The 25,734-nt window shown below is 47.7% G+C and overlaps 1 protein-coding gene across 4 annotated transcripts in view; it reads right to left on the reverse strand.

Annotated features, from left to right (window-relative positions):
* The window catches only part of LOC137421446 (tetratricopeptide repeat protein 39B), a 130,512-nt gene that overhangs the window by 19,366 nt on the left and 85,412 nt on the right, over positions 1-25,734 (reverse strand). For all 4 annotated transcript variants that reach the window (XM_078772760.1, XM_068107521.2, XM_068107522.2 and 1 more), the window contains 4 exons: positions 15,338-15,446; positions 15,118-15,185; positions 13,090-13,149; positions 1,186-1,347 (listed from right to left, as the gene is read on the reverse strand). In XM_078772760.1, the coding sequence (XP_078628886.1) occupies positions 1,186-1,347; positions 13,090-13,149; positions 15,118-15,185; positions 15,338-15,446 (399 nt within the window). The remainder of the gene's footprint in view (positions 1-1,185; positions 1,348-13,089; positions 13,150-15,117; positions 15,186-15,337; positions 15,447-25,734) is intronic.

The following is a 25,734-nucleotide window of genomic DNA, read 5'->3' on the forward strand; positions in this document are numbered from 1 at the left end:
CCCATGTGTTAAAAGAACATCAAAGAATACACCCTCTTTAACGTTGTTTACCTTTGTCTTCTCTGGATATATCTGCTCACTCTGTCTCTGTCGGTCTGTCTGTCTCTGTCTCTCTGCTCTCTGTCTGTCTGTCTCTCTGCTCACCTTCACTCCTTCATTCCTCTTTTCTCCCGCCTCTGGAACAAACTCCCTCACTCTCTTCAATCCCACTCCACCCTCCAGGTCTTTAAAACAGCTGTTCACCACCATCTCTTATCCTCCCCCATCCAAAACCTTGATCTTTTCTACCCCCTCTAATTTCACTCCAATTCCACTTTTTTGAAATACCAACTTCTGTCCTGGAAGTCCTTGGTGTCCTTGTGTTTTATACTTCTCCCTCCCCCCACCCCCCCCCCCCCTTCCCACGCCTCCTCCCCCCAAGCCCTCTCCCTCCCACACATCTCCCTGCTCTCAAATGTTGTGTTTGTGTGCTTCCCCTTCTCTCCCCATCTTGTCTTCCGCTCCCTCTTTTTATATATTTTGTTTGTCTGGTTGATTTGTTTGTGAAGTAAATGTTAGCTCTTTCACGAGCCTCGATTCAGTATACAAAAAAAAAAAAAATCCACATTTGGTATCTGGAAACAGCTTTTACTGCACTTTCACCTCGCAGAGACACAGCCGCCCCCTCATCTTACATTGACACTCCAGATGATGCTGGTAGATGGGACGCCCAGTTAAAATGCCCATCCGTGGGACGGCACATGCATAAAAAAAAGATACACGCTCTGCCTGTGAAACACCAGGACGGCAGTTTGTAGTTGGACTGAGATTCAAACCCAGGCCAGACAGAGCAGAGACGAGCGTGCATACCTCTCAGCCATCTTTCAAGCCCCACTCAGCACAACCCTTACCAAGACTGTACTGCTCCAGCAACACTGACGGTATGTAAAGTGTATATGGTACATTGATGATGACGATTAGCATGCTTACAATGAGCATATGGATAGGCAGATTGGTAAATATATATATTGTTCATCATAATGTCAGCTCTTTCACGAGCCTCGATTCAGTATACAACAACAACAACAACAACAAAAAAAAAAATTTGTACCGGTTAAAAAAATACAATGCACTCCAGAGTAAAACAAAACAAAATTTCTCATCCTACCCATCTCAAAGATTACTGAGCGATGCAAATCTACATGCCTTGGACCAGCGGCTGTCAATGGCCAAACGGCTGGCCAGATGATAGGCAACCGGCCAATCCAACAGGAAGGCGCTACACCACATCATCTCCCAAAAACAGATATGGTGCAGCTGCACCAACTCATTCTGACTGTCCTTGCAGCGCTGAAACAGTATCAGTGCCTGAGGAGGTCGGAAGGATAAAAACAAAAAGAGGTCATATGCTTCTGAAGAGCTGAACAAACCAATAGGACAATTTTTGCAGATTATTTGTGCAGTTTTTGTTTTGCATACAAAGTTGAGGCTCATGGATGATCTAGAAAAAACAATGCATCAGGACATATCATAACAGAACAAAAGGAACAACAGAAAGAGAGGGGGAAAATACACCAACGGCAACGATGAGGGACAAAATAAGAGACTTGGATAAATAATGGATGTGGGGAAAAATGGTGGATAAGGGAGAATACAGGGAGTATAAACATGATGCATACAGCCGCAAATTCTCAGGAAGGAAAACTGGAAACTTTGAAAGAGGTGAAACTTTGAAAACTCGCTCTTTGAACTTTGAAACTCGCTCCTCGCTCTCCAACCCCTAGCTCCTCGCTCTCCAACCCCTCGCTCCTCAATCTCCAACCCCTCGCTCCTCGCTCTCCAACCCCTCACTCCTCTCCAATTTCTTGCTCCTCTCCAACCCCTAGCTCCTCGCTCTCCAACCCCTCGCTCCTCACTCTCCAAACCCTCGCTCCTCACTCTCCAACCCCTCGCCCCTCACTCTCCAACCCCTCGCTCCTCACTCTCCAACCCCTCGCTCCTCACTCTCCAACCCCTCGCTCTCCAACCCCTCGCTCCTCACTCTCCAACCCCTCGCTCCTCTCCAATTTCTCACTCCTCTCCAACCCCTAGCCCCTCACTCCCCAACCGCTAGCTCCTCGCTCTCCAACCCCTCGCTCCTCACTCTGCAACCCCTTGCTCCTCGCTCTCCAACCCCTAGCTCTCCAACGCCTCACTCTCCAACCCCTCGCTCCTCACTCTCCAACCCCTAGCTCCTCACTCTCCAACCCCTAGCTCCTCACTCTCCAACCCCTACCTCCTCACTCTCCAACCCCTAGCTCCTCACTCTCCAACCCCTCGCTCCTCTCAAACCCTCCTCATCGCTGTTGCAGCAGCATCCTGTGCGAGTCTGTGATCACGTTCGTCGAGGGTCTCGTTCTCCCGTCTCGTTCTTTTTCTTGCTGCAGTCTAGTGGGGTCACCCATGGGAATCGTACGGGCATGGACGTGTGTGACATTTGGACATCTTGGTTTAGATGCTGCACATTAAATTTTACAAAATGGTTACTGGCAATTCATCAGATCCAGAAATGATGTAATGAACACAATTTATTTATTTCACATAATATGTGACCCCTCACTCCTCTCCACCTGACACTCTCCTCTCTCCACCCTCACGCCTCTCCAATCCCACTCCTCCTCACACTCCCCTCCAATACCTCCTCACACCCCTCCTCTCCAATACCTCCTCACACCCCTCCTCTCCAATACTTCCTCACACTCCTCTCCAATCCCTCACACTCCTCTCCAATCCCTCACACTCCTCTCCAATCCCTCACACTCCTCTCCAATCCCTCACTCTCCTCTTCAATTGGTCCTCACTCTCCAACTCCGTACTCTCCAACCCCTCGCTCCTCGCTCTCCAACCCCTAGCTCCTCGCTCTCCAACCTCTCGCTCCTTGCTCTCCAAACCCTCGCTCCTCGCTCTCCAACCCCTCGCTCCTCGCTCTCCAAACCCTCGCTCCTCGCTCTCCAACCCCTCGCTCCTCGCTCTCCAACCCCTCGCTCCTCGCTCTCCAACCCCTAGCTCCTCACTCTCCAACCCCTAGCCCCTCGCTCTCCAACCCCTCACTCCTCACTCTCCAACCCCGCGCTCCTCGCTCTCCAACCCCTAGCTCCTCACTCTCCAACCCCTAGCTCCTCACTCTCCAACCCCTAGCTCCTCGCTCTCCAACCCCTAGCTCCTCGCTCTCCAACCCCTAGCTCCTGGCTCTCCGACTCCTCGCTCCTCACTCTCCGACCCCTCGCTCCTCGCTCTCCAACCCGTCACTCCTCGCTTCTCTCCCGTCTCATTCATTTTGGAAATGGGAAGTTTCCACGCAACGCATGAATTGTCACGATCCTCAAGAAGAAGTGTCTCGTAATCATCAAATGGCAAGTAAATTACATTGTGAAAATTAAAGATTTCAAATAAACCTATTTAAAGTGTATGCGCACATAACTAATAAAAAAAAAACGAAGAAATATCTCTCGGTAATTTCCTGAAACATATTTTAGTTTTTACTTCCGGATAATAATGTTGAATGAAATAAGAACGAAGAAATATATGTCGTTTTGTGACGACTGTCATCAAAAGTAAAAGTAATATATCTTAACGGAAAAGAAAAAGCGAATTTTAAATATATGTCGACATTTTCCCCGACTGTTATTTTCGGCGGTGTATTTTCGTGTATCATCGTGGCGCGATTTTTAAAAATATATCTCTGCATTTTCTCGTATGTGCGTGAATGTTCTCAATTATTTCTGACATGGAGTCTAAAACCATAGATAAAAATTAAATCAGATGGTGAATTCGAGATAAAATCGTGAGGGTGACTCAATGAATGGGCTTTATTTTACAGGCCTTTGAGAAATCATTTCGTTCTACAAACGGAAACTTTCATGGGATTCTCGTCCCGTTTTTTTTCAACCGAGTCTAAAACTATGTTAGCGACTTTAAAATGAAATGATAAATCGAAATAGAGTTGAAATAAACCTGTGTGAGAGAGAAAGACAGCACAGGCCAAACTAAACAGGCCTCAAAGCTATTCGAGTTAATAAAATGGTGGATATTTGTTTACATGAAGCCTCTCCAAGAATGGATGGAGCTACTCTGTAAACGGAGTAAGCCACACCCCTGGACAGACAGACAGACAGACAGACAGAATCACCTTTGCCTATTATTATATGAGATGGTGGCAAACAGCTGTCTTGAAGACCAGAGGGGAGAATGAGATTGAAGAGAATGTGGAAGTTTCACTAGAAAGGTGTTGCTGGCAGGCCACGTGAGCCTTGCAGAAACCTGAGGGGGACAAAGCATGGAAAGAGCAGAGGGTGCAAGACCAGAAATGAGATGGTAGAAGACAAAGAGACCACCGACCTGTCTGTGATGTGAAAGTGATAGGCTCATAGACTCAACTTCATCTCAGGAGATTCAAATGATCTTGAAGGCCTTCGTTTCCATGGCCTCGCACTGAGCAAGGTGTGAAGCAGGAGCGCCAGCCTAGAGTGGAGAGCAGTACTCCAGTAAGCTGTGGAGGAAGGCCCTGTCAGTAGATAAGAGTTCAGGCGTTCAAAGGGCTTACCACGATGGAGGATGCTGTGTCAGCGAATGGCTTTCGAGGCCAACTTTGAGATGTGGTTTGGCCAAGAAAGATCAAGGCTGATAGTGAGCCATAAAGGTTTGAGTTGAATGATTGAACTTCCTCAAAAGGACTGTTGAGAAAGCAGATGGGAGGGTTTACCAGACGGTTCTTTCGGAGAGAGATAGTGAGAGTGTGAGATTTATCAGGATTGAAAGGCACATTCCAAGTGTTTGAACAGCTTGTGATTTTTTTCAATGTCTGAAGAGAGGGAAGAGGCTGTAGAGGGTGGAATAATCAGCAAAACAACAAAGAGGATTTTCCAGAGAGTCAGGTAGATCATTTAAGAAGATCAGGAATACGACTGGGCCCAGAACACTGCCTTGGGGCACTCCAGCCTTGACAGGGAGAGGAAATTAAAGGATTCCATTGAAAGCCACATGTTGGCTATGAGAGTAGAGGAAGTCAATAAGTCAAGTATGGAACTGGAACTATCAAAAGCTCGAGATATGTCCAGAGTATGACTGACCATGTGTGACATTGAGGGCCTCGATCCATTGTTGGGAGAGTAGCAGCAGCATCTCCACGGTAGAATGACAAGGTCTGAATCTGAATTGATGATCTGCGATGAGGCCGTTGGAGAAAAGGAATTGATTTCATATCAACTGTAATGATGGATTCCATGACCTTGCTGATGATTGGAGATTAATGATGCATTGTAGCGGCTACCGCTGGGTTTTCACAATCGCCTTGCACCTATCAAGGACGCGGAGCGATCACCATGCCGGGCTCGTCCAGGACGCCCGGGCAGGCCCGCGCTCAACTTGCCAGGCCGCAGCCAGGACGCTGGGCCACGCCCCCTCTCGCCTTTCCTGGGCAAACGCTCCGGGATAATATGTATATATATTGCTGCCCGATAAACGGGCTTTTCAGAGTGCCTGAGTGTTTGGTTTGATTAAAGCAACTCGGATGAATTCCAGCTTTTTGTCGCGTCCATTCTTGCGATCGACGTGGGAGCCCCAGCTCCTTCATTGGTGACCTACCGACATGGACACGGCAGTCGCCCTTAAACTGCCTACCTTCTGCGAGGCTCACGCGGCGGTTTGGTTCGCACAGGCGGATTCCCTGTTCGCCCTGTGAGGCATCACGGCCGACGACACCCGCTTCCACCATGTGGTAACAGCGCTCGGTTGGGCCACCGCGGCCCGCGCCCTGAGCCTCCTCGAGAGCCCGCCAGCCGCTGACAAATACGGCGCGATTAAGAAGCTTCTCCTCGACGCTTTCGCCCTCCCATCGGCGGAACGCGCAAGGCGCCTGCTCGACCTGCCCGAGCTCGGCGACACGCGCCCTTCCGAGCGAATGGACTACATGCTTTCACTGCTCGGCGAGCACTCTCCGGCATTCCTGTTCCGGGAGCTGTTCCTCCGTCAGCTGCCTAACCCGGTACGCCTCGCCCTGGCAAGCACGACGATCACAGATCCCCGGGCCCTTGCCAGAGAAGCCGACAAGATCTCCGCCGCAGGACAGCGCATCGCAGCGGCGACATGGGACCCACCGCCGTCTGACGCAACACCCATGGCGCCCGAGCACCCGGCACGGTCGACGACCAAACTGCCGACGCAATTGGCGGCCGCTACACCGAGCCGACCACCTCCAGCACGACGACCGGGGCCTCCACCTGACCAAGCGTGGTGTTACTATCATGCCAGGTTCGGACAGAAGGCCCGGACATGCCGACCCCCGTGCACCTTCGGCAGGCCGGGAAACGGCCGGGCCGGCGTTCATTACCAGCCATGAGCGCCAGCCACACGGGCAACTTACTGTTCATCACGGATAAAGCGTCCGGACGGCGCTTCCTGTGCGACACCGGCGCCCAACTGAGCGTCATACCCGCCTCTGACCAGGACAGGCAATCCGCGGTTTGCGGCCCCTCCTTGGTTGCGGCCAACGGATCGACCATCCGCACCTTCGTCCCGCGCAACGTCACCCTCTGCTTCGGCGGCCAACGCTTTGCTTGGACGTTTGTAACCGCAAACGTGCCCATGGCTCTGCTAGGCGCCGACTTCCTCTGCGCACACGGACTGCTGGTGGACGTCCAACGGCGTCGTTTAATCAACGCCGAAACCTTCAGCTCCCTGGTATGCACATTGAGCAGCTCCGCGCCGACCGAGCTGGCATGCGCCGTCCCGGCGGCGAACGAGTTTGCTTGCCTGCTCACGGAGTTCCCGGCCCTCACGCGGCCGACGTTTTCGGCCGTCGCAGTACGGCATGGGATCGAGCACCACATACCAACCACGGGCCCGCCGGTCTACGCCAGGGCCCGCCGCCTCGACCCAGCCAAGCTCGCCGTGGCGAAGGCCGAATTCGACGCGTTGGAGCACCTCGGCATCGTGCGGCGCTCCGATAGCGCGTGGGCCTCACCACTGCACATCGTGCCAAAGCCGGGGGGTGGATGGCGCCCGTGTGGCGACTACCGCCGTCTCAATGACGCTACCACCCCCGACAGCTACCCGATCCCGCATATCCAAGACTTCTCCGCCCGTCTGGCGGGACGGGTCATTTTTTCGAAAATTGATCTCATACGGGGATATCACCAGGTACCTGTCAGGGCGGCCGACGTCCCTAAAACGGCAGTCATCACGCCGTTTGGCTTATTCGAATTCTTGCGGATGCCGTTTGGTCTCAAGAACGCGGCTCAGGCGTTCCAGCGCTTGATGGACGGCGTGCTGCGTGACCTGCCGTTCCTTTTCGTTTACCTGGACGACATCCTCGTCGCCAGCACGTCCCGGGCCGAGCACCTCCTCCACCTCCGAACACTGTTCGGGCGCCTCAGCGAGCACGGCCTCATCGTCAACCCGGCCAAATGCCACTTCGGCACGACGGCCGTTGATTTTTTGGGCCACCACATCACCAAGAACGGGGCCGTGCCGCTGCCAACCAAGGTCGAGGCCATCACCACGTTCCCGCGTCCCCGCACCATAAAGGCCCTGCAGGAATTCCTGGGAATGGTGAATTTTTATCACCGCTTCGTGCCCCGCGCTGCTCAACTCATGCGGCCCCTCTACGAAGCCCTCCGGGGCAAGCCGGCCAAGCACGACATCGCCTGGTCCGCAGCAATGGATGCGGCCTTCCAAAGCTCAAAGCGGGCCCTCGCCGACGCAACACTGCTCGCTCACCCGGTGCTCAACGCTCCCATCGCCCTCACCACGGATGCCTCCGACTACGCGGTGGGCGCCGTACATGAGCAATGGGTGAACGGGGTTTGGCAGCCACTCGCTTTTTTCAGCCGGCAGCTCCGGCCGAACGAGCTCAAATACAGCACGTTTGACCGGGAGCTCCTCGGTCTACACCTGGCCATCCGCCATTTCCGCCACCTCCTGGAGGGCCGACCTTTCACGGCGTTCGTCGACCACAAGCCGTTGGTTTACGCCATGGCCAAGGTCACGGAGCCGTGGTCGGCCCGCCAACAGCGCCACCTCTCCGCCGTGTCGGAGTTTACCACGGACATCCGGCACGTTGCCGGCAAAAACAACGCCGTGGCCGACTGTCTTTCCCAGGCCAGCGCGAACGCAGTCCACCTGGGCGTGGACTTTGCGCTTATGGCGGCGGACCAAACCACCGACACCACGGTGCAAGCCCTCCGGGCGGCGGACACGGGCCTCCGCCTGGCCGACATCCCCTTCGCGGACACTTTCCTGCTCTGCGACGTCTCCCAAGGCCAGCCTCGCCCCATCGTGCCCGTCACCTGGCAACGCCGCATCTTCGCCTCCCTCCACGGCCTTTCCCACCCGGGCCGGAAAGCTTCCCAGAAGCTGGTGTCGGCGCGATTCGTCTGGCACGGCCTTCGTCGGGACGTCCGCGATTGGACCAGCACCTGCACGGCCTGCCAACGGGCCAAGGTCCACCGACACACCCAGGCCCCGCTGGCACCTTTCACCGTGCCCGAACGACGTTTCGACCACGTCAACGTGGATCTGGTGGGCCCCCTCCCCCCGTCACGGTGGTTCACACACCTGCTCACCATGGTGGACAGGACCACCAGGTGGCCGGAGGCCGTTCCCCTCGTCTCCACCACCACCGCCGACGTGGCGCAGGCTTTCATCGCCACCTGGGTCGCCCGCTTCGGCGCACCGGCGGACATCTCGTCAGACCGCGGACCACAGTTCACCTCCGAGCTGTGGGGCGCGGTCGCCCGCAACCTGGGGGTCAAGCTCCACCGTACTACGGCCTACCACCCCCAAGCAAACGGGTTGTGCGAGCGATTCCACCGCTCCATGAAGGCCGCGCTCATGGCCGGCCTTCAAGACGGCGGTTGGGCCAACCGGCTGCCGTGGGTCCTTTTGGGCCTCCGCACGGCCCCCAAGGAGGACCTCCAGGCATCCACCGCCGAGCTTGTCTATGGCCAGGCGCTACGCGTCCCGGGCGAATTCGTGCCCGATGCTACCAGTCCCTGGTCCGCAGCTCACCAGCGCTCGGACCTCCAGGAGGCCGCCCGACGGTTTGCCCCCGTGCCAACATCCCACCACGGTGACCCCCAGTCCTACGTCCCCCCAGCACTTCGCACAGCGGAGTATGTTTTTGTGCGTCACGACGCACATCGGGGGCCACTCCGGCCGCCGTACGACGGGCCCTTCCGGGTGCTGCGACGGGACGACAAGTCGTTCGTCATCGACATCGGCGGCAGGTCGGACCGGATTGCGGTGGACCGCCTCAAGCCGGCGCACGTGGACGTCGACCACCCACCACGGGTGGCCCTTCCGCCACGGCGAGGCCGCCCCCCATCCACGGTGCCCCCCACTCGACCGCCCACCACCACACCGGACCCCCTCCCACGACCCGCCAGGGGTCGCTTCGGCCGGGTCATCAGGACCCCCCTCAAATTGACCCTGCCGGTGCAAGTCGATTCTGGGGGGACGTGTGTAGCGGCTACCGCTGGGTTTTCACAATCGCCTTGCACCTATCAAGGACGCGGAGCGATCACCATGCCGGGCTCGTCCAGGACGCCCGGGCAGGCCCGCGCTCAACTTGCCAGGCCTCGGTCGGGACGCCCGGGCATGCCCGGGCAGGCTCGCCCTCAACTTGCCAGGCCGCAGCCAGGACGCTGGGCCACGCCCCCTCTCGCCTTTCCTGGGCAAACGCTCCGGGATAATATGTATATATATTGCTGCCCGATAAACGGGCTTTTCAGAGTGCCTGAGTGCTTTTCACAGGAACAATAAGAGCAATTTTTATAGACAATACAGCATACAAATGAACATAGCATACCGTATGAGACTTTAACCTGGGAGTCAGAGCACCATCCGGCATGTTCTAAGACAAATACATCCAATCTGTGAGAGCTGGTGTTATTAATAGTTTACTCAATAATTTGAATAAAACACATTAGCTATATTGCTGAAACTTGTCCAGGCAAGATTTGATTTTCATTCATTATTCTGATAAAAGTGAGCGTTGTTGGCAATGTAATAAAATTCAAAGCCAAACAAAGACCGACCGATGCCCAATTATGAAAATTAACAATCCATCCAACCTCAAAATGATTTTGCATTGGACCCTTCACTCTTCATGAAGTACACGGTGGGATTTTTAACGTCCACCAACTAATTCTGGCAGAGTGGACCCCCACAACAATCTAAGGGACGGCGCACATTGATTCCTCGCCCTGCCTGTGAGACACCACGATGACAGATTGTGGCTGGGCCGAGATTAGAACTCAGGCAAGACGGCTCAGAGGTGAGTGTACATACCTTGAGGCCATACTGCTAGCCCCCATAAAGATTGAAAAATAAAGGTGAGAAATAATCAAAAGTAAAATTTCAAAACATATTTGTTTCAAGTCATGCCTTGGTCTCTGGTGAGTCCATAAAAACCGATGTCGACGACACTATCAGACTATATAAAAAACTGATCCCCTTAACTACAGACCTATCAGCATACTTCCAATCATCAGTATGGTCCATCATCACAGTTGGTATGAAACATCACAGTTGGTCAAGGAATCCATCATCACAGTTGGTATGAAATCCTTCCTTTTCTCCAACAACCTCATCTCAGATCAGATCACCAATTTGGTTTCAGACCAGGTCACTCCACCTTGAACATGCTGCTTCTATTCACCAAACAATGGATGGAGGCCCTCAATGTCAGCCATGAGATCAGGGCCGTCTGTCTGGACATATCTCATGTTTTTGATACATTGTGCTGTCCTGCCTTACTCTTCAAACTCTCCGTCTATGGCATCCAAGGCCAATTCCACACATGGCTTTCTGACTTCCTCTACTCTCGTAACCAACATGTGGCTCTCAACAAAATCCTTTCATCGCCTCTCACTCTCAAGGCTGGTGTACCCGAAGGCATTGTTCTGGGCCCAATCCTATTCCTGATCTTCACCAATGATCCCTCTGACTCTCTGGAAAGTCCTCTTTCTTTATTTTCTGATGACTCCATCCTCTGCCGTAACATCCCTCATCCTTCAGCCAGGGAAGCTGCAGTCTTTTCCCTCTCTTCAGACCTTGACAAAAATCACAAACTGGGTCAAACACTTGGAATTTGTCTTTCAATTCTGACAAATCTCACACCATCACTATCTATCTCCGAAAAGACCGTCTGGCAAATCCACTTCATCTACTTTCTGAACAATCCTCTTGAGTAAGTTCAGTCATTCAAACTCCTGCGTCTCACTATCAACCATGATCTTTCTTGGGGCAAACTACATTTCAAAGTTGGCCTCCAAAGCCAGCCACTGACTGGACATCCTCCGTCAACCAAAATCCTTCCTTGGCACACCTATCCACCTACAAGGCCTTCATCCACAGCTTGATAAAGTACTGCTCTCCCCCCTTTGGACTGGTTCTCGTGCTTCACATCTTGCTCAACTTAACACCGTGGATTACTGCTATGTTCACCTGCTGTTTTATAATGGCTGGAATGGCTATGTAAAGAAGAAAGTCTCCATTATTATGGTTTCCATGCCGTAAAGCAGAAAAATATAACCTTTTTTTATACAGATAACTATCGAGAAGCATTACATCCAATGGATATAGAGTCAAGATTAAGATTATTTAATTACAGGCAGAAATATGAAACAATTACAAACTAAAGAGTTCATAGAATATCCTAACCCACGCAGTCTTGAGAAAAGTACATGGTAAGGGCCTTTTAAAGTCTTGCATTGTGTTTTGCACTAGACACCGCTATGTTTGTCTGAATGCTGAATCTAACAGTTACTCTGCCCTCAGGGCATGAGATGGCATGAAGGTTTTTCCAAGTAATGATAAATGAAAGGGTTTTGAAAGCACCAAGACAGAGATTTATGTTCTACAGTGTTCAAGTATGTAATTAAATTTAAATAAAAAATAAATGTTTCGAAGGCTGTAGAAAAAAAAGCTTTTTAAAAAGTTTACCGCCCTTGATGCACCGTCTTTTACACCACATTATTTAACAGATAGGCAGACAGACTAGAAAAATTACTTTACTCCTCTGCGCATGTGCAATCGGGATGAGATTCCATACATATTGCCAAAGTCAGAGCCAAAGTACTGCTTAACTGCAGGTTTGTGTTCCGATTCATGTTCCGATTCGTATTCTACTGTGTTCAAAATATAAATTCCTTGATCATAGATCGACGTCTCCAGACAGACAAAGTGACCCAAATGCCTAACTCCGCTTTCCGCTTCCCACACGCGCGGCGGCAACAACTGCAACTCCCAAGCCCTCCCCAAGGAGAACTTCAAGTTCCCAAGGAGACTCCCCCACTCCCCCCAAGCCCTCTCCCTCCAACACATCTCCCTGCTCTCAAATGTTGTGTGCTCTCAAGTGTTTGTGTGCTTCCCCTTCTCTCCCCATCTTGTCTTCCGCTCCCTCTTTTTATATATTTTGTTTGTCTGGTTGATTTGTTTGTGAAGTAAATGTTAGCTCTTTCACGAGCCTCGATTCAGAAACTAGAGAAAAACTCAACAGAGCCAAAAACATCGAACTGTTATCTCATCGGCGTAAAAACTATCAAAGGGAACGACAAAAAAGAGGGAAATAGACTTGTACGTACAACTCTGACGAGTGCTCAGTGCACCATAACGATATCACTCTCGTACAAGAGTGCAGACTCAGCTGTGTATATTACGTCATCTGGGAAAGTTATATTGTGCACTGTGGAGATCAATCTCCATCCTTGTTTCAACACAGACTCTTCAGCATTGCTCTTACTGGTCTCCCTTATTCAAACGTACAAGTTATGCAATGATAAAGCAGTGCCACAACTCCACCCAACATACCTTGGGTTGTAAAGCATGGCAGCAATAAGTACGTTAATGAATTACATTGTTCCGCTTATCCATTTACTCGATTTTTAAATACATATTTAAATCTACATGGTGTGTCCATTTGGCTAATAAATATAATATATCACAGGAGTGTGCGACAATATTTAAATGCAAGGGAGATTTTTGTACATCAGTCATCGTAACAGTATTAAGTGCAGTCAGCATCATCATGGCCGTAATTTCAGCCTCAATAACCTCATTGTTTCTAATCACCTCTTCGATGTTACCTTTGACCTCCTCGATGCGGGCTGTGTACATCAAGAAGAGAGCACACTGGGGATAAAGACAAACAGTGACAGTGAGTCACATATAGGGAAGAAATACATAAGAATAATTAGAAAGTAGAATTTGACACAAATGTGTCAATGTACAGTGCATTCAGAAAATATTCGGACCCCTCCACTTTTTTCACATTTTGTTATGTTGCAGCCTTATGCTGAAATCGTTTAAATTCATTTTTTCCCTCATCAATCTACACTCAATACCCCAGAATGACAAAGAGAAAACAGGATTTTAGAAAGTTTTGCAAATTTATTAAAAAGAAAAAACTGAAATATCACATTGACATAAGTATTCAGACCCTCAACTCAGTACTTAGTTGAAGCACCTTTGGCAGCGATTACAGCCTCGAGTCTTCTTGGGTATGACGCGACAAGCTTTGCACACCTGGATTTGGGGATTTTCTGCCATTCTCCTCTGCAGATCCTCTCAAGCTCTGTCAGGTTGAATGGGGACCGTCGGTGGACAGCCATTTTCAGGTCTCTCCAGAGATGTTCGATTGGGTTAAAGTCAGGGCTCTGGCTGGGCCACTCAAGGACTTTCACAGAGTTGTCCCTAAGCCACTCCTGTGTTGTCTTGGCGGTGTGCTTAGGGTCATTTTCCTGTTGGAAGGTGAACCTTCAGCCCAGTCTGAGGTCCTGAGCGCTCTGTTTCAGGTTTTCATTAAGGATATCTCCGTACTTTGCTCCGTTCATTGTTCCCTCAACCCTGACCAGTCCCCCAGTCCCTGCTGCTGAAAAACACCCCCACAGCATGATGCTGCCACCACCATGCTTCACTGTTTAGATGGTATTGGGCAGGTGATGAGCGATGCCTGGTTTCCTCCAGACATGACGCTTAGAATTGAGGCTAAACATTTCAATCTTGGTTTCATCAGACCACAGAATCTTGTTTCTCACAGTCTGAGAGTCCTTTAGGTGCTTTTTTGCAAACTCCAAGCGGGTTTCATGTGTCTTTCACTGAGGAGAGGCTTCCGTCTGGCCACTCTGCCATAAAGCCCAGATCGGTGGAGTGTTGCAGTGATGGTTGTCCTTCTAAAAGTTTCTCCCATCTCCACACAGGATCTCTGGCGCTCAGCCAGAGTGACCATCGGGTTCTTGGTCACCTCTCTTACCAAGGCCCTTCTCCCCCGATTGCTCAGTTTGGCCGGGCGGCCAGCTCTAGGAAGAGTCCTGGTTGTTCCAACCTTCTTCCATTTAAGAATTATGGAGGCCACTGTGCTCTTGGGAACCTTCAATGCAGCAGGAATTTTTTGTAGGCTTCCCCAGATCTGTGCCTCGACACAATCCTGTCTCTGAGCTCTGCAGGCAGTTCCTTCGACCTCATGGCTTGGTTTTTGCTCTGATATGCATTGTCAGCTGTGAGACCTTTTATAAACAGGTGTGTGCCTTTCCAAATCATGTCCAATCAATTGAATTTACCACAGGTGGACTCCAATCAAAGTGTAGAAACATCTCAAAGATGATCAAGAGAAATGGGAGGCACCTGAGCTAAATTTCAAGTGTCACAGCAAAGGGTCTGAATACTTATGTCAATGTGATATTTCAGTTCTTTCTTTTTAATAAATTTGCAAAACTTTCTAAAATCCTGTTTTCTCTTTGTCATTCTGGGGTATTGAGTGTAGATTGATGAGGGAAAAAATGAATTTAAACGATTTCAGCAAAAGACTGCAACATAACAAAATGTGAAAAAAGTGAAGAGGTCTGAATACATTCTCATGCTCAACAACAGACTCAACAACAACTTTGTTATGCTCAACAACAGACTCAACAACAACTTTGTTATGCTCAACAACAGACTCAACAACAACTTTGTTATGCTCAACAACAGAGTACTTGTCTGGAGAAAAAAAAAGATGTTCCCGAAATAACCCGTCAATGTGAATTCCCTTATAAACCAAGAAGCTACTGTATGTGTAGGTTTGGATGCATTTGCATACTTGACTGGAATGGCCATACATACTTTGGGGTAGTTTTTCTGATAAGGCTGGATCAATCTTTCTGATTCTGAAATGTTGCATCGTCCATTACCTAGGGAGAAAGCTATTGGTCACGTCACTGACATTGATGCAAATGAAGAACGACATTACAAGTAGACATGGATGTGAATGTAGATTATTAAGGCATATATGACATGAACACATAGACAGAGAATGGGATAAATAACAAACAGTGTGACGGACCCAGAACAATACTGATGAATGTGTAGTGAAACAGCAGGACAAATGTGCAGAGAACTGAACGGATGCTGCAAGCACTCGCCCCCTTGTGCAACTCCTGCAGACCATATTCCTGGGATGGAGGGAGATGGGAGGGTGGGGGGTGGTAATATTAATAAATGAAATAAAGGGGAGATTACATCGTTAATTCTACATCAATCAAAATGTTGAAGTGGTTGCATTTCTTCAACGAGTGACATGCTGTATCGATAACTTCGATTTGTATGGTGAGGTGAGAGGTCATGGGTTGGTGTGAGGTAAGAGGACATGGATTGGTGTCAGGTATGCATTTATATTATGTATTGCCAATATTCAAAGACAATTTATGTCACATTAAATTTCCTGTCTCAGCACCCTATAATATGGAAAAGTAATACAGCACTGTTCCTCTTGGATTGACGGTCTATTACAAATATATATACTATATATATATTATATTATATTATATATATATATATATATATATATATATATATATATATATATATATATATATATATATATATACACAGACTTGGCATTTAATATGGAATTTTTTTTTCTTCTTGACTTGGGTTTACTTTCTGAACTCAGTATATCAATCTGGTGAGATTATTTTACCCTTCGGTGATGTCTTTGTTGAAAGAACCATGTCACTGATTGTCTTTCGCAGCAAGAAGTCAATAACAGGATTATATCACAGGTGGTGTGACAAAATGTAAGGACAGGTACATTAGACGATTGGCTTCACAATCGGGTATATAAGGGTTGTTGCATTCTGTATTAGTGGAAAACAACTGCTGCACGTCTACAAAGGTTATTGACGCTTCCTCTGGAGATGGTCCGTCAACTTGACAATGCTGTTTGTCATGGAGTGGTGGCTTTACGAAATTCTGGCATGAAACAGTGTGCTATTGCTCGGCAGTATGGCATCACTCAAGGTCAGGTGTCAAAGATCCTGAAACGAAATGCTCAGAGGGGTGTCCCTACTCCAATACCGAGGCCAGGACGTCCACGCAGAACCACAAGGAGAGATGATCGCCAGCTGCACCGGTTAGTCTGCAATGGCCGTACCAAGTCAGCTAATCGGCTTAGGGCTGAGTGGCAGCAACTGACAAATGTGCCTGTATCCAGAAGGCTAGTCAACCAACGACTGGTTCAAGCAGGCTATCGTGCCAGGCGTCCCCTGAGAAAGCCACGCCTGACCAGACAACACAGCCAGCGCCGATTGCAGTGGGCCAGAGAGCACTGTCAATGGCAGCCAGGACACTGGAATCACGTGACCTTCAGTGACGAGTCTAGATTTCTGGTCTATCGTCAAGATGGCCACGTCGGAGTGCACAGACAAATGCATGAAGCCCACAACGAAGATTGTATAGTGCCAAGAGTCCAAGCTGGAGGTGGTGGGGTGACCGTTTGGGCTGCTTTTCATGCAGGGGGCAATACTGACCTGGTTGTTCTGAATGGAAACCTGAACCAGTTTAAGTACAGGGTCATTCTGGAAGAAACATTGCTTCCATTTGCTCATGCAGCCTTTCGAGGAAACTTTGTCTCCAAGATGACAATGCACGGCCTCATCGTGCTCGCATGATCCAACACTTTCTTGCTGACTGTGGTGTAGAGCATATGGAGTGGCCTGCCATGTCCCCGGATATGAATCCGATAGAGAACTTGTGGGCAGAATTAACGCGTCAAATCGACAACTTGGACCAGCAGCCTACTTCTGTGCGTGAATTGCAGCAGACTATTGTCACTGCATGGCAAGCGATTCCTGTCCAAACCTTGGCAAATCTCGTGAACAGCATGCCTCGACGTGTATGTGCTCTCCTGAATGCTCGTGGGGGTTACACGAAGTACTGAACTGTAATTTTACTGTCCGTAATCCCAGTCATAATTTAGCTTTTGTTTTTGTTGAAATTTTTTTTGGCTAATGTGCCAAATAAAGAGATACTTCTGGAAAACGTACAGAAGTTTAACACAGTACTGTCCATGAATTGAGTTCGATATCAGTTTACATCACTTTCAAGGATCAATTTATTTGCTTCGAAATGTCAAATGTGGTTTTTGTTTCTTTTAAACGTCACATTAACAAAATCTAGAATAATTTCAACATAATTCCAATGAACTTTTGGTTCTAAGTCATCTTGAAAAGTAAGTTCACCCCCACAAAAAAAATATTCCATATTAAATGCCAAGTCTGTATATATATATATATATATATATATATATATATATAAATATATATATATATATATGTATATATATATATATATACACACACACTACATGGGCAAAAGTATGCGGACACCCCTTCTAATTGGTGGATTCCACTGTTTCAGCCACACCCATTGCTGAGAGGTATATATATAATCGAGCACACAGCCATGCAATCTCCATAGGCCAACATTGGTAGGAGAATTGGCCATACTGAAGAGCTCAGTGACTTTCAACGTGGCACCGTTATAGGATGCCACCTTTCCAACAAGTCAGTTCGTCAAATTTCTGCCCTGCTAGCGCTGGCTCGGTCAACTGTAAGTGCTGTTATTATGAAGTGAAAATGTCTAGAAGCAACAACAGCTCAGCCGCGAAGTGGTAGGCCACACAAGCCCACAGAACGGGACAGCCGAGTGCTGAAGCGCGTAAAAATTGTCTGCCCTCGGTTGCAACACTCACTACCAAGTTCCAAACTGCCTCTGGAAGCAACGTCAGCGCAACAACTGTTCGACGGGAGCTTCATGGAATGGGTTTCCATAGCCGAGCAGCCGCACACAGCCAAAGATTCACTCCCACTCTTTCACTCCCTCTCTCTGTTCTCTTCACCCTCTCTTTTGCTCAAGGTCATCTTCCATCTGCTTGGAAATCTGCCAACATCACCGCTTTGCACAAAAAAGGTGTAAAAACAGATCCCAGCAACTACAGACCAATCAGCCTTCTCCCAATTATCAGCAAAGTCATGGAATCCATCATTGCTTCAGATATGAAATCTTTCCTCTTCTCCAAAGGCTTGATCTCTGATCATCAATTTGGTTTCAGACCTGGTCACTCTACTCTGGACATGCTGCTTCTGCTTTCTCAACAATGGATGGAGGTCCTCAATGCGAAACAGGAAATTAGAGCAGTCTCCCTTGACATATCACGTGCCTTCGATACGGTCTGGCACCCCGCTCTGCTCACCAAACTCTCCTCTTTTGGTATCCATGGAAATCTTCACGCATGGCTGGCAGACTTCCTCTCTAGTCGTAGTCAACGTGTGGCCCTGAATGGGTTTCTCTAATCTCCTCTTCCTGTTCAGGCTGGAGTTCCCCAAGGCAGTGTTCTGGGCCCTGTGCTTTTTCTGGTCTTCATCAATGATCTCTCTGACTCTCTTGCAAATCCTCTCTATCTCTTTGCTGATGACTCTACTCTCTGTCGCTCCATTCTTCATCCCTCAGATCGGCAGTCTGCAGCCTCCTCACTCTCTGCAGACCTGGACAAAATCACAGACTGGGCAAATAAGTGGAACATGTCTTTCAATCCTGACAAATCTCACACTCTTACGATGTCTCTCCGAAAAGACCGACTGGACAACCCTCCCATCCACTTTCTGAATAATCCTCTCCAAGAAGTTCTGTCACTCAAGCTTTTGGGTCTCACTATCTGCCATGATCTTTCCTGGGAAAACCACATTTCAAATCTGGCCTCCAAAGCCAGTCGCCGACTGGGCATCCTCCGTCGTGCAAAGTCCTTCCTTGGCACACCTGAGCTCCTCACCACATACAAGGCTTTCATCCGTAGCTCAATGGAATACTGCTCACCCCTCTGGGCTGGTGCTCCTGCCTCACACCTAGCTCGTCTTCACGCTGTTGAAACCAAAGCATTCAGAATCATTGGAATCTCCCGCGATGAAGCTAACTCCAAGGGCCTCTCACTCACTCACCGCAGGCAGGTTGGTGGTCTTTCCGTCTTCTCCCGACTCCTCTCTGGCCTTGCCCCCCAGCTCTCTCTGGGCTCTGTCCCGCAAATATTCCTACAGGTCGCACAAGATCTGCCTGCAACCCTCTTATGGTTAAACTGCCAAAATCAAGACTCTCTGCTCACCTTCACTCCTTCATTCCTCTTTTCTCCCGCCTCTGGAACAAACTCCCTCACTCTCTTCAATCCCACTCCACACTCCAGGTCTTTAAAACAGCTGGTCACCACCATCTCTTATCTTCCCCCATCCAAAACCTTGATCTTTTCTACCCCCGCTAATTTCATCCCAATTCCACTTTTTTGAAATACTAGCTTCTGTCCTGGAAGTCCTTGGTGTCCTTGTGTTTTATACTTCTCCCTCCCCCCCCCCCCCTTCCCACGCCTCCTCCCCCCAAGCCCTCTCCCTTCCACACATCTCCCTGCTCTCAAATGTTGTGTTTGTGTGCTTCCCCTTCTCTCCCCATCTTGTCTTCCGCTCCCTCTTTTTATATATTTTGTTTGTCTGGTTGATTTGTTTGTGAAGTAAATGTTAGCTCTTTCACGAGCCTCGATTCAGTATACAAAAAAAAAGAAAAAAAAGAAGATCACCATGCGCAATGCCAATCGTCAGCTGCAGTGGTGTAAAGCTCGCCACCATTGGACTCTGGAGTGATGAATCACGCTTCACCATCTGGCAGTCCGACGGACGAATCTAGGTTTGATGGATGCCAGGAGAGCGCTACCGGCCCGAATGCATAGTGCCAACTGTAAAGTTTGGTGGAGGATGAATAATGGTCTGGGGCTGTTTTTCCTGGTTCGGGCTAGCCCCTTTGTTCTCGTGAAGGGAAATCTTAATGCTCCAGCATACAATGACATTCTAGACGATTGTGTGCTTCCAACTTTGTGGCAACAGTTTGGGGAAGGCCGTTTTCTGTTTCAGCATGACAATGCCCCGTGCACAAAGCGAAGTCCATACAAAAATGGTTTGTCGAGATCGGTGTGGAAGAACTTGACTGGCCTGCACAAAGCCCTGACCTCAACCCAATCGAACACCTTTGGGAACAGCCGTTAATATGCGGTTGATTTTTGAATTTGGTCAGTAACGTCTCAGTTCACGAGAGCGGTGTGATACGGTTTAATTGGCTGTCCAGCTTTGCCCACCCCACTTTGCATATACCTCGCCCACTTTGCATAGAAGGGGATGTTGAGATGATTTTATCACTCTTAAGGAAGATTAACGGAGGCGTGTGGCTTTGTCACATGTTGTTAATCGAAACGTTGTCATTGTTTGTTCAATTAAAGGTTGGAGATCTTACCATGGAGTTATATCTATATATATATTTGTGCAGCGTCTGTCCTGTCCTGTGTTGTCACTGAACTACGTTCTCAAACTTTTGTGAAAGCGTACCAAACTTCTGGAATGCACATATCTCTCCCGTCGGTATGTCCTAAGGGTATTTGTTTTGAAAAATTTTCCAATTTTGTTTGGTTTTTTTTGGGGAATTTTTTTGGGAATTTTTTTTTTCAACTTCAAATACGCCCGTTTCTTAGTATCGACGCTTGGTGCGGCGAGCGCAGCGAGCCGAGCCACGCTAGTATATATATATATATATATATATATATATATATATAATATAACAAATATCATGAAACATATACATTTTGTAGTCCATTGTATAATTTAAATAAACATAAATGCAAATTTCGCATGTGGAAAAAGTAAGTACACCCCTACATTTATCACTACTTCAAATACCTAAAATTAGAATCAGGTGCACCAGCTCAGGTGCAAATGATTAGAACATTAGAGAGGATCTTGGAGGAACTTGTCTTATTTAAACCTCAGACATTTAGTTTGGTTTGCTCTTTGTTGTTGAAGTGTGCGGTGTCACCATGCCGAGATCAAAAGAGCTCTCTGAGGCCTTCAGAAAGAAGTTATAGATGCCTACGAGTCTGGGAAGGGATTTAAAAAGATCTCCAAACAATTTGAAATCAATCATTCGACTGTCTGGAAGATCATCCACAAGTGGAGAAGATTCCAAACAACTGCCAACTTGGTCAGGCCAGGCCGCCCCAGCAAGTTCAGCCTGAGAGCAGACCGCAAGATGCTGAAAGAAGTCTCTAAGAACCCCAGAATGTCATCACGGGACCTACAGGTAGCTCTTGCCACTGTTGATGTCAAAGTGCACGAGTCTACCATTAGAAAGAGGCTGCACAAATTTGATCTACATGGGAGGTGTGCCAGGAGGAAACCTTTGCTGTCCAGAAAGAACATCAGGGCAAGACTAAAGTTTGCCAATGAACACCTCGGCAAAGACCAGCAATTCTGGAACAATGTGCTCTGGACGGATAAGTCAAAGGTAGAGCTATTTGGCCACAGTACCAGAAGACATGTTTGGCGAAAACCAAAGACAGCATTTGACCACAAGAACCTGATACCAACTGTAAAGCATGGTGATGGAAATATTATGGTTTGGGGCAGCGTTGCTGCATCAGGCCCTGGGCAGCTCACCATCACAGAATCCACTATGAATTCTTCATTGTACCAGAGGGTGCTTGAGGATAATGTGAGACCATCTGTCGGAAAGTTGAAGCTCAAACGAAGGTGGACCTTGCAACATGACAATGACCCTAAACATACCAGTAAATCCACCAAGGAATGGCTGAAAAGAAAGAAATGGAGGGTTCTGGAATGGCCAAGTCAAAGCCCGGATCTAAATCCCATCGATATGTTGTGGGGGGATTTAAAACGAGCTGTGCATGCAAGAAACCCCTCAAACATCGCACAGCTGAAAGAATTCTGCATGGAGGAGTGGGACAAAATTTCTCCCAGTCGATGTCAGAGACTGGTAGACAGTTATAAGAAACGCCTACTTGAGGTCGTTTCTGCCAAAGGGGGCAATACCACCTATTAGAGCCAAGGGTGTACTTACTTTTTCCACATGCGAAATTTGCATTTATGATTTTTTAAATTATACAATGGACTACAAAATGTAAATGTTTCATGATATTTGTTATATTATATCACCTTTATCTATCAATATTGTTGAAACTAGGACGTGCCCGTACGTGGGTGCCCGTTCCTTGCCAAAAAAAAAAAAAAAAAAAAAATTTGTGTAGGGGTGTGTGTGTGTAAACATCCTAGGGCGTGCCCGTACGTGGGTGCAAAAAAACATGCGTGCAAACAACAACAACAAAAAAAAACTTTGAAACCACGTGGCAGTAACGACCACAGAACCCCCCCCCCCCTCTATTTACATGAATGGTTTGGTCCATTCGCAACGACCACAGAACCCCCCCCTCTATTTACATGAAATGGTTTGGTCCATTCGCAAAGCCAAAGCGAACGGCGAACGGCTAAATCGCCATAGCTCGGTAACTACTTCTCCGATTAATATGAAACCTTGAAAAGGCACATCCTCGGGTCCCCAGCAATATACCTGGCAAGTTTCAAGTATATCGGACCCGTGGTTGTCGAGAAACAGCGGTCACAGACAAACACACAGACACACAGACATACAGAGATTACTGGAATTATAGATAGACTAGGGCATGCCCGTACGTGGGTGCCCGTTCCTTGCCAAAAAAAAAAAAAAACGCTACCCGTACGCTCTACCCCGCCCGTACGCCCGTACGCCCGTAAACAAAAAAAACAATGCTCTTCGCTTCCGCCCTTCGCTCTGGGAGAAATAATGCGCATAAGAAATCGAGAAATTATTATTTTCTCCGGAAGAAATCGAATTACGAACCGTAATGGCGCACGCGCTCGGCTCGGCTCGCAACAACGCGTTCTGTGATTGGCTGCCGGAAGTGAAGTCTTCACTGTCCGGAAGGTCGCAAATCGCAGTTACGATGAATCGCAAATTAGTTTTGGAGTGCCCGTACGTGGCGTACCCGTACCCGGAACCGTACCCGGAACCGTACCCGTACCGTACCCGTACCGTACCCGTACCGTACCCGTACCCGTGACGTGCCCGTAATGAATATGTACAAAATATAAATATGTATGTACTACAATCGATCGTACCTTACAACAATCAACACAGATTGCAACGTCAAATAAATGAATACGCTCTCAAATGTGCCGTCCGAGGCAGCGTCTGCTCGCCACGTTCAGCGTCACTATGACTATCCGTAAGTCCGGAAGTGACGTCCTCATTTGACTGTCCGGAAGGTCGCATATCGCAGTTACGATGAATCGCAAATTAGTTTTAATTAGTTTTAAAACATAGTTGAACGCCAACATAGTTTGCCAACGTGAAATAAATGAATACGCTCTCAAATGTGCCGTCCGAGGCAGAGTCTGTTCGCCACGTTCGGCACACGTGATAACTCGCTGCTCTCTGATTGGTTGAATCGTTTTTTGGACATAGCTCGGTAACTACTTGTCCGATTAATATGAAACCTTGAAAAGGCACATCCTCGGGTCCCCAGCAATATACCTGGCAAGTTTCAAGTATATCGGACCCGTGGTTGTCGAGAAACAGCGGTCACAGACAAACAAACACACACACAGACACACACACACACACAGAGATTACTGGAATTATAGATAGATAGATAGAAGATTACTGGAATTATAGATAGATGAAGATCAAATAGCTGTATGTTGAAATATGTTGAAAAAGTCAAAACTTTACATGGGGTGTACTTACTTTTTCACGTGACTGTATGTATATATATATATATATATATATATATATATATATATATATATATATCCCCCTGTCCATTTGCTTCCCCAATGCCAACAATTGTATCTAACGACAGTTCCACATTTGTACAGCAATTGATGAAATCAATGGAATGTTGATCAAGGTATGATAACATCCGTGAGAAGCCAAGAGAAGCTGTTTTTCGGTGTTAACTCTTCATCGGAGCAAAAGATGGACATTCAATGTGTGTATGTGTGTTAATGATGGACTTTCACTTTCAAACATTATTTGCTCCTACGAAGGGTTGACGGCCTAAACATCAGCTTTTCCTCACTTTCCACAGTTAGCATAAGTAGTTAGCATACATCGATCAAGGTCCTTTTGATTCCCTCTATTGTTTTACCTGTATGCCTAAGGGCACTAGCCTTAAAAGCAAGACCTGTTATTACGGTGCACAAGCAAAGAGAAAAGCAATGTTAAGCAGTTGGTTCACTTCTGTCTGTCTGTCTGTCTACAAAAGGCAGTTTATGATTGAGGAACACCTCGATTTCAATTGAATGTTACATTTTGAACACGAATTGGAACATGAATCGGAAGACGAACCTGTAGTTTAGTAGTACTTTGTCTCTGAATCCATTTCCGATTGCGCATGCGCAGAGAGGAGTGAGATAATAGTTTTACTCTGCCTGCTTGTCTGGCAGTCAAATAAAATTGAAAAACATTCACAAACAGGAAACTTCCTGTTTTTAAGGATGTCATAAAGGACACAAACACCAGGCACAAATAACTAATTTAACGTGTTAAATGAGGTGTATAAGACAATGCACATCAATGGCAGTAAACCTCTGATTTTTTTTTTACGACCTTTAAAATCTTTATTTTATTTAAATTAAAATATATACTTGAAAACTGCAGAACACAAATCGCCTTTTTACACTTTCAAAAACTTCCGTTTAACAGTACTTAGACAAAATATTATAGCATTTTACATCATTACGACCAATCAAATTTGCCGCTCATAGATTCTGCCCATATCCTTGTTTCTCAAGTCTGTGTGGGGTAAGGTGTTCTATGAACTCTCCAATTCATCCTACATTTGTGGACATTGTCCATGCAAGGGACATTTCGTTTCCAACTCACACAAGTGGCAGTACCAAAGTGTAAGAACTCTTGCATTGTTATTAGAAAGAGATTAATTCACAAACCGCGCTGTTCCATTCCTTCTTTTTTCGACCAATTGAACAAAAAGAGAATAGAGTGAAAAAAGTTAAAGCAAGCAAATAATACACTTTTCTTTAAAAAAAATTTAAATAATAAACAAACCGTTAAATTAGGCAAATTAAATCAATAAGACTCTCCTTTCTGACAAACACGCTGCCTGATATCGACACATTTATTGGAATCAAACATTTTTAGGTCCACTTGGGAAACTTCATAAAAGCAAGTTATGTCAAGAAGTCATTTACTCCACACCTTTCTCTGCATTTAAATGTACGAGTACATCCAATCCCCATGGGAGCAGCAGAAAGGGTCCTGTTGTTATCCTCTCTGGGGTATATAGATTACAGTAGATCTAAGCCAGGGTCCGTTAGTCTGTGAGGGACGTGAGAAGCATATGATCCACCACGCGGTGACCCGGGTTACCATGGTAACCCGGGTTACGCCGTGACGCTGCCATATTGATTAACCTGGGTTACCTCGTGAGATACGGCAATTCTCAAATCAGGGCCATTTAACAGTAACCCGTTCTCTCGTGAAGGCTAAAATGACCCGGAACATCCACACTGGGCATGCAGT

Source organism: Myxine glutinosa, chromosome 2 (genome assembly GCF_964187855.1).
Source record: "Myxine glutinosa chromosome 2, kmMyxGlut1.1, whole genome shotgun sequence".
NCBI classification, from domain to species: Eukaryota; Metazoa; Chordata; class Myxini; order Myxiniformes; family Myxinidae; genus Myxine; species Myxine glutinosa.